Source organism: Phycodurus eques, chromosome 16 (assembly GCF_024500275.1).
Source record: "Phycodurus eques isolate BA_2022a chromosome 16, UOR_Pequ_1.1, whole genome shotgun sequence".
In the NCBI taxonomy this organism is placed as follows: domain Eukaryota; kingdom Metazoa; phylum Chordata; class Actinopteri; order Syngnathiformes; family Syngnathidae; genus Phycodurus; species Phycodurus eques.
In genome coordinates this window covers 23,053,361-23,073,994 of record NC_084540.1, presented here as the reverse complement: position 1 = coordinate 23,073,994, position 20,634 = coordinate 23,053,361, and the positions used below count along the sequence as shown (strand labels likewise).

The 20,634-nt window shown below is 46.7% G+C and overlaps 1 protein-coding gene across 2 annotated transcripts; it reads right to left on the bottom strand.

Annotated features, from left to right (window-relative positions):
- Positions 1 to 50: 50 nt before the first annotated feature.
- Positions 51 to 20,631, bottom strand: srebf1 (sterol regulatory element binding transcription factor 1). Of its 2 annotated transcripts, none has more exons than XM_061700159.1 (19): positions 20,547 to 20,631; positions 16,143 to 16,652; positions 15,364 to 15,530; positions 15,072 to 15,209; positions 13,853 to 14,071; positions 12,093 to 12,207; positions 11,773 to 11,930; positions 11,213 to 11,429; positions 9,966 to 10,150; positions 9,603 to 9,864; positions 8,599 to 8,765; positions 8,233 to 8,401; positions 7,707 to 7,815; positions 7,100 to 7,209; positions 4,703 to 4,835; positions 4,442 to 4,607; positions 3,326 to 3,553; positions 1,944 to 2,055; positions 51 to 1,092 (listed from the first exon to the last, which is right to left on the bottom strand). In XM_061700159.1, exons 2-19 carry the CDS (start codon positions 16,648 to 16,650, stop codon positions 872 to 874), a joined length of 3,384 nt encoding a protein of 1,127 aa, XP_061556143.1. In that variant the 5' UTR covers positions 16,651 to 16,652; positions 20,547 to 20,631; the 3' UTR covers positions 51 to 871. The 2 variants fall into 2 exon arrangements, with proteins under 2 accessions (XP_061556143.1, XP_061556142.1); XM_061700158.1 differs by lacking the exon at positions 20,547 to 20,631 and adding an exon at positions 18,100 to 18,696.
- Positions 20,632 to 20,634: the final 3 nt, after the last annotated feature.

Below are 20,634 nucleotides of genomic sequence, written 5' to 3'. Positions count from 1 at the left end.
CCACTTCAATGCAATAAAAAAAAAAAAAAAAATGGGAGAAGAGGTTTTCTAAAAAGTCTTTTAATATTGACATGATCACAAGATGAAAATATGTGAGGGCCCACAAAGTGTTTTTCTGCTGAATAATGTTTGCGCCGCCCGCAAACATATGAGAAGTTGTCACAACAAAAACAATAATACCAAATTGTATTTTTTTCCGGTTCTAAGATGCTCCCATGGTCCTGAAAACACTGAAAGACTAAGTACTTGCCAACCAGGTGAAAGTCCTCTTTGGAAGAAAACCGAGTTACTTTTTAGTTGCGTGGAGAAAGTGACAAACGATCTACGTTTTCCAAGCAACGCGAGCGTCTCGGCGATACTGTCGTCGCGCGTGTAAAAGCAACACCGCCAAAGGTCAGCGGAGCAAAAGGTCACCTCGATAACTTGATGACGCACCGTCACCATGGCAACACGCCGCTCGAAGGAAGCATTCACCATTCCACGCATGTCAAATACTGCTGAACCAATATCCATACAGAATATAAATACATCATTAACATTATTCTATGTACACGTCAAAAACAAACAATGAAAAGAAGAGTCGTTGAAATCTACCCGGCAGGCTTAGTGCAGATTGACCGAATATGGTCGTTTTCCTCAAATCAAAAGAAGCAACTCAGTCACACTCACGCACTGGCCATTCACACCGCAGCCCGCAATGAGGATGTGATGGCGCCTCTCTGAGGTCAAACGCAGCACTGCACTGGACTCACACTTGGAGAAAGAGAGAAAGAAACACTTCGTAGATTCTGCTCATCATCGGCGACGACGACGTGCTCGAGTGCCCGGGAGGGAAAACACGAGTCCGTTTTCACTCGGGACCTCGGCGTCTCTAGCTGTTGGTGACGGTGGCCCCGCCGCCCAGCTTGATGATCATCTGCTGGCAGTCGTGGAGCGTGCGCTTGTCGCCCAGCTTCTCCAGGGTGCGGGCGGCGTCGGCCAGCATGCCCGCCCGCTGGCCGGGCGCCGACAGGAAAGACGGGGGCAGGTAGCGGCACGCCAGCATCACCGCCTCCGCCTGCTCGCGCCGGCCCGGCCGCGTCTCGCACTCCTCTGTGGTTCGCACAAAAAGACACCGCATTCGCCGTCACGTCACCGGCCAAACCATTAGGTACACCGCTACGACCTAAAAAGCTCCAACATCGCCGCCGGCATAAATAGGACTGAGCAGTTCCATTTGGAACTGTGTCGCTTTGCGTATAATGTTCACCCGTTTGGAGAATTGTGCTCAGGCCAAAGCCATGTCTAATGCTAGGGGCCAAGGAACATCTGCGTCGATGTTCCATCACATTTGAAAATAAAGAAACAAATCACAATCTTTGATGTCCTTTTTCAAGCTATACTGTAAATCTGACATCCCTGCATGAATAAAATCTGGGGATTTACAACAAAACATTTATTTTACAATATAGTGGATCTGCAACCAATCACTATTTCAATCATGGATTCATCTGTTAATTATTTGTTTGATTACTCAATGAATCAGGTAAAAGGGAAAAAAAATATATATTTTTTCAATTTCCAACCCTTCCTTTAAAAGCTGGACATTATTTCAAATTGACAGTGACGAAAACACACCAACATAAATTGATTAGGATTCAGTTACTGGTTTGACATCTGTCAGAAAATCGGCAATTCCAAAGTAAAAGCAGATGTTTGCAAATGCCTTTGATGCAACACAAAGAGAAATCTGTCTGCTTTCATGGAGGACAGCAGAAATCTCAAAATATTTTATGTTGAGATTCTGAAATTCGGAGCATTTGGACAATTTTCTCTGAACGATCGATCAACTGATCATCCAAATAGTTGTGGATTAATTTGAAAATCAATTCGCGGTCAATTAATCTGTTAATTTTTGTACCTCTAGAATATAGTTTTTTGTTTTGTTTTGTTTGCACACACACCTGTCTTTGCTCCAGGTGTGGCTCTGCGCCGCAGCGAGCGGTCCAGCAGTTGATGCGTGCGCGTGGGACTGGCGCCCGCCATCAGCCGGGCGGTGGCTTCGTGAAGAAACAACTGGAGACGGCGAGAGAAGAGCGACAATGTGACAAAGTGGGCGACGATGACTCATAGCAAGCGCTCAGCTTTGCCAGCAGCACGGCCAAACACTTGCACAAAAAGCAAGTGTGCGCGCGCCAGGCAAGATTTCAGCTAATTCCGACACTTCTACACAACCAGTCCGCAAACATTAAGCGAGCTCGTCTTTGAAAGAACAAAACTCTTTTATGTCTTGTTGTACGAGGCCGTCGGGACACTGAACAATGTGTTGCCCCAAACGGTTCCCGTTCGATACCGCCGGCAGAATATGTTTCGATACGGCAAGGGTGCGCGCTATATGTGGTAAACGGTATACATTTGGCCCACGGTATTGATTCGGACTCCATAGGCCAATCACGAAACCGCTTGTTGATGACAACATCTGTCGGCGCTATTTTGTTAACTGGCTTGAGCTGGTTAAACCACCAACAACAACAGCAGCAGCATCCACATGGAACGGTCGTCCATCCTCCCTGCTTTCTTCGGTGCTCGGGAACTAGCGGAGGAATGCTAAGCACTAAGCTAACTCGGTCCTCACGAGCCGCGGTTGGCTAAGGCGTCTTTTTGCGGCTCGTCTCAAGGCTTCTTTATACTCGCGCGGCTGTCCCGCGCGTAGTTTGCCTTTATACTCGAAGCGCAACCCACGCGCGCAGTTTTGAAAATGTACTGCAGTCCACCTCCAAGTCGGGGGTGTCGCTACGGCTGCGATTGGCTAGGTCGCCACAGGGGGGAGTTTCCTCTGCATTTTTTGGAGCCGTTTTCCTTTCCTTTCCGTAACAAGAAACGAAGCAACGACAATGGCGACCGTGGAACAGTGTCTGCTAGAACAAATGGACCCAGATGACCAGATACATTTAATTATTTGATACGGCGGCGTAGATGGTATGCTGAACCGACGGGCACACCATCACAGCTTGTGACTAAAACGGACCAATCACGAGAGATGATCGCCACGGCGTTCGACGCGCAGCAACAATTTTTGAGAAAACGCACACTCCAAACAGCAAGACCGAAGCACGGGTTCGAACCCTGAACCTGAGACCTCGAAGGCAGAGGTGCTAATCACTTATGCACTATGCTGACCAGTTAACATCGAACAATTCGAATTTGGATCAGCACCAAAGTGTGCAACTTCACTGATCCCCACTTCCCGCATTATATTGGTCCATTAATTTGTTTTGGTTTTTTTGCATTATCCCGCATCCTCCCAAAAGAGGTCACGAAAACAGAAGAACGCATTTGTACGTACTCTCCGCATGGCCGGCCGGAAGCTCTGCGCCAGCTTGCGCAAGGAGCTGAGGTCTTGCTGAAATCCTTGGAGCTCGGGCGGCGAGGCCTGCTGGACCCCCGCGGGGCCGTCGACGGGACCCGCGGGGCACGGCCCGGCCCCGCCCGCTCCCTGCTGCTGCTGCTGCTGAAGATGCCACACGTTGGTCCTCATCACTAGCAGCAGGTCACAAAGCAGCAACTGGACAACCTAAAAAAATATATTTTTTAAAACAAGATTTACACAGATTAAACATTAGAAAAGGGAAAAATCCATCCATCCATTTTCCATACAAAGAACCCTCACATATTTGTCGCTGAATGTTTGGGAAGCTGTCCTATCGTTGCTGTCGGGTAGAATCTCCAAAATGACTACTTGGAAGGAATTTTTAGAAAATGCTCTCTTGCTCGAGTTACCAAACACTGCGTCGTTCAAGTTGCCATTCGTGCCGTTGGGCACTAACATCGACGCAGCATTCAATTGCGCTTAAAATGTCGTTATTTCTTTCTCTCTTTTTTAGTCACTAAGCCGAGCCGTGGCCTCAGATCTTCGGGTGAGGGCCTTCTGGTGGTTCCAAAGTGGAGTCTGAAAACAAAAGCTGATCGAGCGTTCTCCAGCACGGCGCCTCGACTTTTCGTATGATTGGGATCGTGACGTTTGGGATGCGTTCTACTCTGTCCGTCAACGCACTTAGTGAGTGTTTTTCAAATGCTGGCGCACACAACGTATCGGGCTTTGGTCCCCCTTGCTGTCGGAGGCTCGGCTCTGTGTTGCACTGCAGGCACATTGCACTTCGCGGTCACACATGCAATGCAACTACAATGCACCACAGCTCAGGCCATAAAAAGGCGCATTAACACACGTTCTGTGTGAGACGATGTGTTCGTGCAGGCAATTTCCCCGTGTTTACAACTTAACGCACGGCCATGTGCGAGCGCATCTGCCACCGAGTATTTGCGGGCGTGGTAGAAGGTGTTTTTTTATTTTGAAGACAGACGCCGTCGCACACACGCAGAGTGCCCTCTCGGGGGTGATAAGCAACAACTTTTATGGGAAACAAGTTTGCACGCTTGGAAGTGTGCGTGCGCGGAAGTGCACCTTGTCTAAAGCGGAGCTGTGGGAGTGCGGACCCAGGTTGAGGCCGTCTCGGAGCAGGGCGCCGGCCTTGTCGCTGTGGCTCAGACTCAGCTGGCAGTTTTCCGGCTTGGACAGCAGAGCCCGTACGGCTCGGAAGGTGTTGAGGCAAGCCTTGGGCAGGAGACTCCTGCCGGTGCGAGACGAGGTACAGACAGAGAAGGCGGGTCAGCGCCACGGGGGCCGCGCGGTGCCCGGGGATACGTGAGGCGAGCGCCCACTCACTCCGCGCTCTGCAGAGTGCGCGGCAGGCGCTCGACGGTCGGATACAGCCTCTCCGCGGCCGCGTCGTCCCCTTGGAGCCAGTTGATGATCACCACGGCGACAGAGGACCACCACTTGGAGTGGGGGTCGCAGCCTAGACGACGAGACAAAAGCAGCCCAAGGTCAAGAGAGTTAAAGTGGCGATAGCGCAGGAACGAATATTGAAAGAGGTTTGCGATTCCTCATCGATGCCACAAGATGGCATTAAAGCACTTAAAACAGAGAGGATCATAAAGCACCAACGCCAGCCATATACAGCTAGCGTGTACACAATCATGAATCAGTGTTACATAAACAACTGTTAAAGCAGTTTAATTATGCAAAACCAACAAAGCACCTTCACATGAGGCTCATCAGTCGTATTAGCTAGCATACTAGCCTAAATAACACACCAGCACAAAGTGACATAAATGTCAGACATGGGCAAACTAATATGCCCACGGCAAAGTAGATGACACCAGCTGCATCGGGACACAAACATCTTTCACTTTTGATACCGCACGAGGTGCATTCAAGGACAGCCAATAAAACAGGGCATTTCAAATGTGGATAAAAAAAACACAAGCAATAACTAAAACAACACCACCACCAATGTTCCACCAGATGGCGCCAACGTTACAACTTTAACTTTGCTTTTGGCCTGAGCACAAAAACAGCGGCTAGATGAACTTTTCTGTAAATAACAGCGAACGGATTCCCCCAAAAATCTGCATTATATGCAAATATTGAACTGAGAATATGCGGGCTTTCACTTAAATTAGCTGTTTTTCCCCAAAAATAAGTCATTAAAAAGGTATTCATTTCAAATTAAATTATTGGTAAATTTATTAATTGCAAATAATGAATGAAACAAGATAAAATAAAAGATTTTACAATTTTTAATAATTGGTTAATTATAATTAAATTTATAAATAAAATTAAAACATGATCATGACTTACGTCCCAAATAAACAATTGTACAAATTTAACGTACACATTTTTTTCTGTTTGTTGTTTGTTAGATTACCACATTTTTCATATGCATAAAAAATGAGATAACTTTTTGTAAAAACGCACCCGAAGTGGAAAATCCAAAATAAACTTTTGGGAAGAAGTCACAGGCTCTTGCAAAAGTGCTTCAAACGTGTCAGACTGCGAGGACAGTTTTTTTTTTTTAGGTCTAGGCTCTGGCTGAGGCAGTCCAAAATTTGAACTTTTATCATTTGAAAGTATGCCACACTCATTGTCCTGCTGAAAGATGAAATTCCTCAAAATTAAGAACTACTTGGAACTGTTGCTCAGCGACAGCTTGACTAACAACAATAACAATTCTGACGCATAACGCCGTCTCCCGGCACGCTGGACCGTGGCGACGGCGTTGGAGTCCCTCGGCGCCCAGGGTGGACTTGCACACGGCCGACAGGGGAGACGGACATCTGCTGTCAGTGTTTGAGCTCTGTCTGACAGCTCGATCTGTCAGAGCTGTCCGCTTAACTTACGACATGATGAGGCCGGAGAGCATTCTAACGACTCGGTTATGAGAGGAAAAGTATTTTGTTTACACGCGGGACCAACACGCGCCCAATACCGACGCTAACTCAGTGCCAAGAACGTCTGCCGTTAAGATCCCCGCCGCCCTCCGTGCCTCCCCCTCTCAACGTGATCACTGATTTGACAGGCCTGAAGATGGATGAAGCAATCCAGCGGATGACTCCCGTTTGGCGAGCCAGCCTCCGCCCCCACCCCCTTTTCTTTTTTCACCAGATGAGCAATCAGTAAGTAGAATGTGAAGCGGTAGTAGGGTGGAAATCAGTCCACTCAATCTCTGTAATGTGAAAATCAACATTATCTCGCAGCTTCTATTAGGAATATTAAGGAAAAACCAATCCGGCAGAGCAGGTCAAGACAGATAGCAGGAAGAGAAGAAGAAGAAAACGGTGTTATTTTGCACCATTTTCTATATCGCTCATCCTCATTCAGCTCGCAGGTGAGCTGCAGGCTATCCCAGATGGTTTTGGACACGAGGCGATTCACACCTGTGGATAATTTATAGTAGTGATTCTCTGGTGGTACGTGAGGAAATTACAGCCTAAGTACTGTTCAGTTGTATTTAACTTTTAAGTTCAAAACATTTGCATTGGCTCTTAAATAACTGTTTGTCATCATTTATTTGGGTACATTTTTTGCTTACATTAGATTTGCAATACATTTTAATCCAATCATTAAGTGCAGTTTTTTATTTTCTTGCATTTATTGAGGTGGTACTGATTTCGAGTATTCACACTATTGACGGCAAGGCTCGGTCCCTAAGCCCCGCACATAGTGAGGGTTCACTGTATCATTAGTAGTAGTACTGTATTAGGATTAGAAGTGATTTACCCGTCACAGTGGCCATGTTGGAGCCGATAGCAAAGGAGTGGGACGTGGCACCAGCTGCATCGGAGGCGCTAATCAGCAGCTGCAGATACTCCAGGGCGTCGGCGTACTCCCTGAGGACGCATGAACCACGAAGTCAAACAGAACATTTGCCACAACAGCACCACATATCATCTGGTGTACATGTGTCGATGTTTTCTGCGTGGAAAAGAATAGTAATTATCTACTTTAGCTTTAAAAGTGCTTCATTTGTTTAAGCATGTTCACACGACAAATCACAAATGCTAGACATGGATGCATTTCAATGTAAATCATAAGCAGCATCTTTTTGGGAGCCTAGCCGTCTTTAAATTTTTTTAACTGAGAGAAAAAAGAATTAAAAAACGGATGGACGGATGTCATCTTTAAGACGACTCATCGAAGTCCATCGAAAAAGCCTGTCAATATAAATGCAAATATTGATACCGACCCGTTATTACCTTGGTAAAGGCAGATGTTTTAATCTGGCTCCTGTATTGGGTTATGATTTTTTTGGAATCATCATTTTGTGGCTCAACGGTGCACTGTATACTTTTTTTTGGTCAAGCATATATATTTGTATTTTTCTCACCCGTCGCCCTGACTGGGGCTTTTCTCTCCTTTGGGCTGGGCCACGCAGTAAAGAGCCTTTTCCAGCAGGTGTTCTCTGAAGGCTTGAGTCACCTGAGCCAGAGGGTCCACTGTAAAGAGCAGCGACAAACCCTTAACATCACATCACAACAGTCAACAACTTTGCAATAAACACCAGAAGTTTCATCTCGGTAGGGCTCGGCGATTTAACCTTAAAATAGAATCCCTGAATTTTTTCCCCCACCAAAAAATAAATAAATAATAAGTAAAAATACAAATCAATAAGCACATCACATGCATATTTTGTACAAGTACTGTTGTTTAATAATGAACAATTTTTATAATGTAAACAGATTACTCGATTAATCGATGGGACAATCGGTAGGATAATTGACTTAACATAAAACGAGCCATCAAACTGCATGGCTCGGCCGGTTAATATGATAAAAATGGATTAATGGGGCCTAGCCCTCTATGATGATGATGATGATGCTGATGATGATGATGATGATGATGTGTCTCCTCACCAGTGTTGCCAGCCTGACTGTAGATGCTCTCTTTGGGGATGCTGCGGATGGCCCAGTCTCCGTCCACGAAGAAGCGGTGGCCGAGAGGGTGACAGAGCCACTGCATGGCGGGAGGCACGTTGCCGCTGGACGACAGGCACGCCTGACGCGCGCTGCTCAGGAAAACACGCTAGATCAAAAGACAAAACACCAAAATATTTCCCAGCACAAAATCTTGCAGTTGTGCTTTGATTGATTGTATTATTAACTCCCTCAGAAATACTTACTACACCGCTTTAAAAACTGTGCAAAAAGCAAGTTGGCAAAAAAACATTTGCTGACATTAGCACGAGCTAAACGGACAATTGCTGACTAAAGGGCACTCACAGAGGTGAAGTGCAGAATCTTCGGCAGGCTGGCTTTGACTCGGAGCGCCGCGGAGACGTAGACCTCGGCCAGCGAAGCGACGGTCAGACAGGAGCCGGCGCACTCTGCCAGGTTGACTGCGCTGAGGGCCATGTGCACGGCCGACAGGTGGCTGCCGTTCAGCTTACCTGCACGCAAGTTACAAGACAGGAGAATCAATATTGCCATACGTTACTTCAAGCTAACAAGCGCGTCCTTAAATCATCCTGGAGTGCGGCGCGTCGCGTCACGTCACCACAAACACACTTCCAACACGGGCTCACGTTTATGACGTTAATGTGTCAATATTACGTTGTCTTGAAAGGAAGGTTTGCAACCAGAGTTCGAGAACGAGAGTTCATGTGTCTACAATTGGTGAAATAAATCCCATTGACTGGCGACCGAGGCAGAGCACAGCTAACGTTAGCTCATTTCCACTCTGATGTTACGTCACAAAGAGGAGAAGAGCACAGATATAGTTACCGTACTCATTTTCTGAGAAATAACTACTTCTACTGTTGTACTACATTGGGATTTTATTTGGAAAATTTGTATTGTTTAGTAACTAACTTACCAAATAACATTGTGTCATGTATAAAAATAAATTACATTTGGTTAAATGGAAAAAAAAGTGATTGATGGAAACATTTTAAAAAAAATTAAAATACATTTCAGAGCTGTAATTGCAATACCGTGATATTTTTGCTCAAGCTTATAATCCTATCAGAATCAGATGTTCGTAGAAGTACAAATACATATGTAAAAACAGCCTCTGGTAAATGTACAAGTACAGACTAAACTTAAACTGTAAAACAGACAGACCAGGAGTAGAAAGTAAAGATATCCGTTTTCAAATGTAGGGGGTAAAATAAATACTCAAGCAATAATACCTGAAAAAAAAATCTACTTGAGTACCGTAAGAAAGTATTTGCAGTCTGTTACTTGCCAGCCCTGCCCTACACATGGGCAAGCGCGGCGAAGCCGACCTGTCATGTGCAGCTGGTGCAGGCGGTGGTACACCAGGGCGGCGTCTCGGCTGCTCTTGCAAGCGTCTTCCTGCAGGGGGCGGTCCGAACGCAGCCCTCCCGCCCGGGCGGCCAGCCAGCGGCCCACCCACAGGCGCTGAAGGCAGAATCTGAGGAGCGACCACAGCGAGGCGCAGGCCAAGTCCAGCTGGGAGGTGGGTAAGGGACGACCCAGAGCTTTCAGACAAGTCCAAAGGTTCTGACTGGCCTGGGCAAAATCCCCCTGTCAAACAAAAACCATTATCGGGTCTGGAGGGGAATGCTACCCGCAGGCCCCACTTCCCGATGGGATTCTATTATTTCATCTTTTTCGACTAGACATACTCTTGCCAGGTCCAGGTCCGCCTGCTTGCGGTGCCTCCAGAACAAGACGGAAGATCCAGAATGAGGTCTGGTTACGGGCTCTCCGTACACCAGAAGTCGGATCAGAACTCCCGACACCAAGATGCCGTTCAGAAGCCACACCAGAATTGTCGGGAGCATCCAGTCCATCCAGCCCCAAGAGTCAGCTGCAAGGAAGGTTTTGCTAAATAGCACGGCAGCAACCCAAGTGGGTTTCCTCAATTACATGCCCCCCTCTAATGAACTCTATTCCTCAATTTGTCGTCAGACGGGTGGCCCGTGGTGACCATAATAAGATTTCCCCACGTAACTGAGATCCACTATTCACAAATGTGTGACTTTTTCTGACGCTCTTTCTGGAATGCCCGAAGATGCCGCCAAAGCCATCTGAACAGGGCGTGGTACCATATTTGGTGTCAAGACGGAACGACAAGCTTCGTATGTTGGGGTGGAGCTAACCTTAGCCTGGGTTGTTAGTGGAAGTGACAGAGACTCTTTTCTGCATGTGCAGGCACACAACTTCCGTTGCATTTTTGTTTTTCATCAAATCATCTGGAAATCATTTTATTTGTAAGCGTAACTTTGTATGATGGGCGGCACGGTGGGCGACTGGTCAGCACATCGGCCTCACAGTTCTGCGGTTGCGGGTTCAAATCCGGCCTGGCCCGTGTGGAGTTTGCGTGTTCCCTCCGTGCCTGCGTGGGTTTTCTCCGGGTACTCCGGTTTCCTCCCACATCCCAAAAACATGCATGCTAGGTTCACTGAAGACTAAATTGTCCGCAAGTAATGCGAATGGTTGTTTGTTATTATGTGCCCTGCGATCGGCTGGCGACCGGTTCAGGGTGAACCCCGCCTCTCGCCCGAAGATAGCTGGGATAGGCTCCAGCACGCCCGCGACCCTCCTGAGGATAAGCGGGACGGAAAATGGGTGGATGTTGTAAGATGAATTTGAAAACTACATTCAAGTGTTTTGGGATCACAGGTTGTACCATATTTACAGTTGAAACTATTAAAATAGACCCAAAAAATTGGGGGGGGCTTATCCTCAGTGGGGATCGTTATTCGCGGGGGATAACTGTACACTATAGAATATAAATTATTAATATTATTGCTAGTTCACAGAAAATGTATCCAAAAATATCTAACATTATCATAAAACTGCATTTCTACATTTGGCTGCAGTTGACTAGCCCTTGGAAATACTTTCTGGTCACGGTGTCTTGTCTTACCTGCGATGTCCAAGCCCAGAACGCTCCTGCCCGCGTGGTGGGCGGCGCCGGACGCGCTGCCCGCCGTGCCGCCGCCGGGTGAGCACAGCAGGTTGGCCAAGGGGTTGAGGGAGAGGAAGAGGAAGGTGAAGGTGCAGAGCGCCATGCGGGAGCGGTCCAGCATGCCGCCGGCGCTGCTGTCGTCTGTCATCGACGGGTCCGGCGTGCCCATGTTTGGCTGGTGAACAGGAGAAGACAAGTTAGCCAAAAAAGGAAAAGAAGGAGGTTGAGACGCATTTTTCACGTAGGCTGCTTCGATGGAGAGCTGACTCATTTATTGAAACTAAGGTGAATTTTACATTCAAACTTTTATGACTTTCAGAAGTCTATGACAAGGCTACTTTAAATGCATTATGTTTGTATTCAAAGCACAAGATTCCAAGATGCTCTTCAATATTTAAAGCCAAGTCTTTTTTTTCTTTGATGTTGTTCATCAACTTCAAATGGGCATATCGTGCAAAACGGCCCGCACCCGCACATGGCAAAAAAAATTGAAATGCCATAACTCGAAAGCGCCATACCTTGGCGTCCTCTCCCATGGGGCTGTCGGGTTCCGAATCACTGGCACAATGCGAGAACGAAGAGGGCGAGCCCACGTCCGACGCGGGCGGGGTGGGCAGCTCGGTCTTCACGTCGGCCGGCGCGTCCACCTCCATGGCGACCAGGTCCTTGAGCGACTCTGCGGAAAAGTTCAAGGGTCAATCGCACGCACGGGGGTAAAGGGGTCCCCATATGGCGAGCCTCTCCTCTTGGAGTTGCTCATGAAAAGGTCGAGCTCTACAAATTGCAGGGAAACTTGGAAAGAATTTCGCCACGGGGAAAGGGCAGGAAGATCGCCTACTGTTCTTCTGGGCTGCCATTTTCAGCACCATGTTCTCCTGCTTCAGCTTCTGATTGGACTGCTGCAGGAAACGGATGACGTCGATGGCTTTCCTCAACACGGCTGACTTATTCAGCTAGTAGGGCACAGAAGAAAAGAATCACATGAAAATTATACTGACAATTAAAAGCAGTGACTCGTTTGCTCGCCACCTTTTCAGTCACACAGATAACGACGGCATATCAGGGTCACCTATTACGAAGGATGGGGGTGGGGGGGGGGGAAAGCCGAGACTTTATTTAAAGCAGTCATGACGACATGTCAAGTTGACAGGACGTGATTTTAAAGTCCTCGTGAAGAGATATAGTCGCTCCCAGTTAACATAGCATCAATATATATATATATATATATATATATATATATATAAAAACTGACGTTAGCGTATCCTGGCGTAGCAATCGAGTCCCACGTGACCACCCGTCGTTAATTGTGGATGTTATACGTTAACTCGATATTAAACGGGATCCTCAGGTCAAATGTTGACTTTCTATCTCATCCTGACCACTTTATATCGCGTCATGAAGACGTTGAATCCCGTCGTGACGACTTAAAATGACGTCTCGGCATTTATTGTTCTCTCACTAGGTGACCCTAACACGCCGTCGTACATAGGACGACAACCAGACATCCCTTTTAAAAAGTATACTACATTAAACAAGGGATAACACCATTGTTGTGAATATACTGCAACGCTAACAAAAACAACTCAATGCTGTTGAGTCATAGCACTGCATTATCCAGCTCTTTGACTTCTTGTTGGTAGTATTTTTTGTTGTCCAAGGAATTTTTGCTTCAACGTTTAAGACAACTCATGCATAATTTTAGGATATCTTCATAACAAATGAAGCCAATAGTTGGGACGCACTGATACTACTTTCTTTTTCAGGCAGCGTAAGAGTAGAAGGACCCGCAGCTACGGAGTACTAATCCTTGGCAATGCAATTTCATCTTGCAATTGTGACAAAAATGTGTTTCATTTTGATCCAATATTGTTCAAACACACGAGGCATAGGTCTTACTCAAACATAACACTCTTCAAACTAACAACTTGTCATTTCTGACATTTTAACATCCGACTGCATGTTTTTCTAACGGTCTTGCCCCGTTTCGCTTCAAAGTAGCCTGTAACACAAGGTAATTCAGTTATGTAGTGTCTCACTCTGAAGACTAGGGGGCACTTTGTAAAAAGAGTACATACAGTTGATAAGAACATAGAGTCTGTTACATATACACATCAGATACCGTGTTAACTTTGTGTGTTAACAACAAAATAAAGTTAGTAAAAAGAAATACAAGACTGCTTCATGAGAATAGAAAATCAAACTGTGACAGGACAACTGAAGTGACACTTTATCACACCGTCGCTTATTTCGTCATCCATTTTGCAGCGCATAATTTGCAGTCGTCGGTATCGATGTGTAGTATCGGAACATTTTTTTCGAGTCCCAGTACACAGACGTAGCGTATGGCCTCATCCCAGGCTAATAAGCGCACATACGGAGTCCAAAGACATAAATGGCAAATCCTTATCGATTATAGATTAGATTTATATTATTAATTTTTTTTTTTTTATTATTATATTTTACCATGGAAATCTGCCCACTGATGTTTGTTGTTGGCCAAGTAACTGATATGCAGGTTAAAATTAACTCTTATCAAATGTCTTCTATCTTACGGCTTCACATGTAATCACAGTCGCCAAGATGGGCAAGGTGACCCACCTTGGCCTCGGTGCCCGCCACCAAGTCTTTGAGCTCGATGATTTTGTCGTTGATGGACGAGCGGTAGCGCTTCTCGATGGCGTTGTGAGCCGTGCGCTTCTCGCCCTTGGGCGGGAAGCCGCCCGTCTTGCCGTTGTTGATGATGCGGTTGATCGGCAGCTTCTCGGCATCCACCATGACGGGCACGGTAGTCAGGAAGGTGCCCCCGCCCACAAAAGCCTGGGAATATATGCAACGCATTTGATATTCACCAACCTATGTCATAAGATTTCTATGTTGAGAAAGCACGTGCTGTGTAATTTTGGACTGTGAGGTACTTTTCTAATACCGGAATACGGTGCAACCCTGGTATTATCAAGGTGACAAGTGGCTGCCATCTTTGTGGAATTTTCGCAAAAAAAGTGAGCACTTCACACACCTTTAAAATCCTCCATAACAAATAAATTTACAAAATCAAACTATCACTAGTTGAAGTACAGGACCTATTCTACTGCTCGTCTCACCAATAATATCGCATTTACGCTAATTAAATTGAGTTTTTAGGGCAAATGACGCCACTTGAAACATCAGAGGAATTTTGACGCGATGACGTCTCTGAATTTTGGGCCATACGAGCGACCGCTGGATATTTTTCACTCAGAGTCGTCAGCCAACGTGAGAACGGGTTCCCCCGGTAGCAGATGAAATGAGACGGTCGAGGAGATATGTTGAGAAATTATTACGTTTTATTGTTTTACTCTAGGCAGCACGGTGGACAACTTGTTAGCACATCTGCCTCACAGTTCTGAGGTTGCAGGTTCAAATCCAGCCTCCCCTGTGTGGAGTTTCCATGCTGTCCCCGTGCCTGCATGGGTTTTCTCCAGGTACTCCGGTTTCCTCCCACATCCCAAAAACATGCATGCAAGGTTAATTGAGGACTCTAAATTGTCCGTCGGTGTGAATGTGAGCGCGAATGGTTGTTTGTTTCTATGTGCCCTGCGATTGGCTGGCGACCGGTTCAGGGTGGACCCCGCCTCTCCCCCAGAGTCAGCTGGGATAGGCGCCAGCACGCCCGCGACCCCTGTGAGGATAAAGCGGTACAGAAAATGGATGGATGGAGGCAGGCATTTTTTGACCACATTTATCATCCAAAATGGACAAAACTCAATTTCTTCAGCAAATCTTGCCACGTTGCTACTAGCGTGTGCCTTGGCTCAATCAAGCTTGCGAATGCGCTTACCTGCAGCGACGTGCTCTGAACCGGCGTGGTGGTGACCAGGGATGTGGGCGACGCCACGGTGGCCACCATGCAGGGGTCGTGTTTCAGCGTGGTCAACAGCACAGACTCCGCTTTGATAAAGTGCGGTTGCAATATCAGCTGAGAAACACGGTTAGAGCAAAAAACAAAGCAAAATAAGTTGAAATTTTTTAATTAAAATAAACAAAGATAATCACCGTTAATTATGTTTTCCAATCCGTCTCCTCAAACAAGTGTGAATGGACTGGAGTGCACTGGCCTCTTGTCCACTTACAGGTACTGGTTGCACGTGAGATGCGAGCGTCTGAGCGGGCGGGCTTCCTGCCGCGGCCGGCGGAGGCGAGGCGGCGCTCACCCCTTGCAGCGGAGTCTGAACGGCCACAGGCTGAACCTTCGGAGGAGAGGACGACAAGGTGGCGGCCGGTTGGCTCACGCTGCCGGCTGAAAATGTGTCAAGCGCAGACGGTGGCAAGTTAATGGTTCCAGGTTTGCACAGCATGACGTCAACTGTTATCGAAGTTTGAGGAAGTGATAGCAGCGCTCAGTGTGTCACCTTTGTCATGTTATCAGCTTTTTGTTTTTTCCTCAAGCAGTAAAATAAACTGTACTTAAGCAAACCATGTTTACGTTTAAATGTGAGCCCAGAACCTTCTGGTGGATGATTTAACAAATTCAACAAAGGAGATTTCTTTTTTTCTCTCATACAACTGCTACATTTTTTGACCTCGTCATCTAAATCTTTATTTCCTTTTCAGTTCAGCCCAAATATGCGTTCATAACAGTCAACATGAGCTTTGACAGTCACATTCTTATATATCAAATGTATACTACGTATTTTATCGATTCAGTAGAAATGTGTGAGAGTGTGAAACAGGACGAGGCCGCATACGACGTAAACAATTGTACAATTATGTGTAGAGGATAAAACACATATACAGTGGTGCTTTGAGATACGGGCGACCCGACTTGTGAGTTTTGAGATACGAGCCGTCGTTAGTCCGATTTTGACCATTTACTTGCTGGCAAAAATGTTCACAGCATCCGTAAACGTACCTATGTAGCTATTCTGGCCTCTGCTCGGAGTCTGAGTCTGAAGTTGCGCCTGCAGCTGGTTCGGAGGTCGGGGCGCTTTTGGCGGGGCGCTGCCGAATGCGGGGGTCGGTAGCGGCGAGCCATGAGGTGACGCTCCGAGGGCGGGAGCGGTCTGAGCCACGACGGCTCGGGTCGGTTCCGCTTTGGAGGGTCTGAGGCTGCGAGCTTGCTGCTGTGACGGCGGGGAGGGGATGGACACCTGAGCCAGCGGGCACTGCTGAAAGGTGGGAGGCTGGAAGGCCTTGTCTGGGCTGGATGAGCTGCGGGTGATGGGGGGGCCCAGGAGTGCATCCAGGTGGGGGCTGTTGCTGAGGATGGAGGAGGAAGAAGTGGAGGGAGGTGTGGCGGTCGGGAGGGGGGCGGACGACGGCGGGCACGAAAGGTCCGGATTGGTGGCGGCTCCTGCGTATGGGGGGGTGTCAAAGAGGCCTCCGAGTTCCTCTTCCTGGTGGATGAGGAGCTTCAGCATGTCTGAAAATCACATTAAGCATTATAAAAACTGAAAGGAGGACTGAACATGCTAACAAAGTACATTTGAAATGATATTCATTAGAATCGGGGAAATTGGGAAATTCCACTTACTCTCTGCTATACTGCGCAAGTGTTTCGTTGCACATTACACAGAAAGTTCAATCCCACACATGCAGGCATGCAAGCAGATAGCGTGGAAGACGTTTTGAGCTGGGGTTGTGGGGTCAGTGCCTGGCTCAATGGCACCTCGACAGTAGTCAGGAAGCAGACTAGCATCAGTCAAACAAGGAGTTATTTTTGTCCACAACATGACTCGAGTTAGAACCCTGTAGTTCCGAAGTCTCGCAGAACTACTGCAACCCCAACAAGTACGTAGATGTAGTAAACAGATATGGTGGATACTGGACAAAAGCATGCACAGCAGGGGTCCTAAAAAGAAACCAATCGCTCTTAAGCAACATGGTAGTTACCATAAAGAATTTGGGAATCTTCTGTTTTCCAATGTGAACGTTACGAGGGGAAAACAATCCAGAATTTGCATCGTGAGGCACCGCACCGTGAGAATGTGGCAAATATTCTGTGGGGGAAAAGCGCCTCAAAATGATCATTCGTGACGATAAGACCATTGCTGCGGATTATTATTTTTGCGTATGAGAGCAGGCTCGGTTAACCTTAAAAAAAAAAAACGAGTGTTTTGGATGAGGTGATCGCTCTTGACCAATCAGAGCGCGTCTCGTCCAAGACGGGAAAGGGCATTAGTGAGAGGTTACTAGCGGTCACATGTGGTGAGTGGGAAACACCAGCCGACGTCTACGCACGCTATACACTCTTCGTGTAGCCATCGCCAAATAACAAAGACTCCAACTGTGAAAATAATAGTGGGACTACAAACGACATATTGGTGGGTCGTTTAATGACGGTTAGCCGTTTTACAAATGAGCGCCGACACAACAACACGCTCATAAACGAAACATAAAATGCTGTATGTTTTTCCAAGCATGTTTTGTTCTTGTTTAATGGACTTGCGTGCAATTTCTGTCCAATGAGGCCCCGCGAACCCCAGCGAGGAGGAAACGAACGGAAGTAACCCCCGCCTGGGCAGGCGGCTGGGTTCGCCTGGCCCGTTTGAGACATTTCCGCCTTTTGCAAAGCAGCCCATACACAAGCATTCTAATGCACAACATACTCATGCTTTTCAGACTATGGCCAGAAGGACACAGTCACGGCAAAATGTTCCGAGACGTACATTTATCGCCCATGTCAATAGCTAGCTGGGACAAAGACGCACTGAAGACTTTGTTGAGGTGTTTTGGTGGAAAATCTGAAGCCTTTCAAAGATTTGGCCCAGAAGAAGAAGTTAATTTAAAGCGGCTCGCCATTATGATGGCGAAGTTGTTAGTAAACGGGATTCTGTTCGCCTGGATGAAAAAAAACAAGCTCTTCTTACCATCAATGTCGCTTAAGAGGGCCGTGTCAATATCGTTGGGGTCATTCAGCGACAATGTCGGATCCAGATTATCCAGCGAGGGATCGTCAAACGACAAGCCGTTCATCTCTGCTCTTCTTGGGTTTTGAGGCTATCCCAGTGTAAAATGCTGAAAAAAATCGAATCTTCGGAAGCTTCTCGTGCGGCTACATTTGCTAAAGTACACCCAAAACAGGCGGTCGAGAGTTTTTGTTTTTGCCGATCAGTCAACTAACTGGTCAGCGTTTGCCCCATGCTGGCTCAGGCAAACACTGAAGCCCATTCACCACTTCGTGACCAGCCAAAGGACCCTCCTCGCTTGATGATGACGGGCAGGTCATCCAGCCAATCATAGCCGAGGATATTCCAATCACTTCCGTATTCACCCAGTGCCAGTGCCCCACCGGGTTGTTTTGATTGTTTCCTGACATTTTGTGAACAAAAATAGACTCCCGCTTCACAGGACATGATGTAAACTACATACCATAATGTAACTGGCACTGTTTACTGCAACCATGTCAATTCATCAATTTAGCCACAAGTTATTTCAACAAAATCCCACAGCATGGGCGTCTATCACGTAGGTTTGTCTCCTGAGAGCCAATAGGGAGCGAGCGTGCAAATGGCAATAAGCGTCAGCTTGCTTGACTCGCATTCGCGGCCCCGCCTGTAGAACCAGCAGAATTGTCCAATGGGAAGCGGAGGAGCGGTGTGGGGTGACATGACGTCACAACTGCGAGTCTGCGATGACATCATGCGTTTTGAGGTTTCAAGAGCGCCGCGCCAAGGAAATAACCTGATGTCAAAACGTAATCGCACTGAAATGCTCCTCCCTCCCTCCAGATGCATCACAATTGTTGCATCATGTATTGGAAACAAGTGAGGAAGCAAACCTTTTCAGCACAAAAAGCCTCAACGAAATGAAACGCTACTCAGTGTCACGTGGACACAAAGTTGCGCTCTACTCAGGCGTGGTGGGGAAATAGGTCACTGACCTGGAGTAGTACGGCTTCAAAGTGGGGAAATAAGACAAACACGCCTTTTTGGAACCATGCCAGACAAATAAATACACACATGATTAAAATGTTTCGTTACACTTGAAAAAGAGCCACAGCTCCAATTTTTTCCCCCCCATATCACTTTCTCCTTCTATAGCCAACACTTGTGATTGGTTCTCTTTGGTCATGTGCCATTCTTCAGTCTCAAACATGACCTATTTTCCCAAAATGACCTCAAATCTATTAGCTTGTCTGAGAAAAGGTTCGACTCATAGTTTCACTTTTGAACACATAAAAGAACTTGTAATTTGGGACTTTATTCATGGGACATTGGCTTATCTGGTTTATCATATGAAGCGATATTGTCTCAATTTGTCAAAAGGTCAACGGGGTATGTGGTTTTCCACATGATGTACACAAATCACACAACAAACATTTAATTATGTATTTACATTTCATCATGTTTATTGTGTGAAGAACAAATATGTGGGTAATTCCAAATGACGCCCAAATCCTTTCCTGGTTTTTAACCAATTCTCAATCCAACAAAAAAATGGTACAAAAACACTTAATGGTCATGAAAATTCATTGTGAGTATTCACACCTGCCAGATTTGATCAAACGATAAACAAAGCAGAGTTCGTTTCCCCCTTTTGTGCATTGGTGAATGCACACGAGCCAATCGTGGTGCGAACCAAACAACTGCTCTGAGAGCTTTTTGAGGTGGTCTTGCTTTTCCAAACAGACTCGATGCGGTTCGTTTGTTGTTTGAATAAAAAAGCGGCCATGATCCGAGCCAACGAGCGGCTATCCATATCTTCTAATGTTGCACGTTGCACCTGATCCGCCGTCTTCTGCTGAGCAACCCTAAGCTTGCATGTTGTGGCTCAGGGCGATACATGCTTCGGTTTGCAGGGCGCAGTTGCCCAAAGTGAGAAATAGAACGTCGCGAAGCTTGCGTTGAATGAGCTGCTCATTGTTATGTTAGTGCGGCTGCCTGTATTATTTTAACAGGAACGGCAGTCGCCGCATGTCAGCGAACTCCGTCCTTTATTATTGGTCCCCCCAGTTCCTTATACAAGGTTCCCACTCTTGGATAGGACCTAATACGACAGTCGAGGCTCCAAATGGTTTTGCAGCTTTAATAAGAGCGCAAACTTGCAGAAGCGATGCAATGCAGCGCTCATTTGCGGGTGTGTGCTTTGTCCCGCCCTCGTCAATTTTGTCCAATGGGAGCCATCGTATAATTAAAAAATATAATTTGTTTACAAATTATGGATCGCTTGCAAAATATAAAATGTGGAACGTGAAGTTCACCAAACGAAAAAAATCAAGTCCACTTTCGCTCCGAACCAAAGCACTTTCCTGGTTGTCATTCTGTATCAATCACAATTACCAAAACATAGCGGTATGGAAATCGGCAATACTGACCTGGTATTTACTTGGTATTGGATCGGAGTATGGCACACCGCTAGCTTGCAGCCAACGCGAATGATGTCACACACAAATAAGCACAAAC

Excerpts from the sequence above, each read along its gene's own strand:
- srebf1 (XM_061700158.1), bottom strand. The coding sequence starts at position 18,205 with ATGAACGGCTTGTCGTTTGACGATCCCTCGCTGGATAATCTGGATCCG. Across the intron at positions 8,402-8,598 it reads AGATTCTGCACTTCACCTCT|CGTGTTTTCCTGAGCAGCGC; the intron begins GTGAGTGCCCTT and ends CTTTTGATCTAG. Across the intron at positions 4,608-4,702 it reads CGCACTCTGCAGAGCGCGGA|GAGTCTCCTGCCCAAGGCTT; the intron begins GTGAGTGGGCGC and ends TCGCACCGGCAG.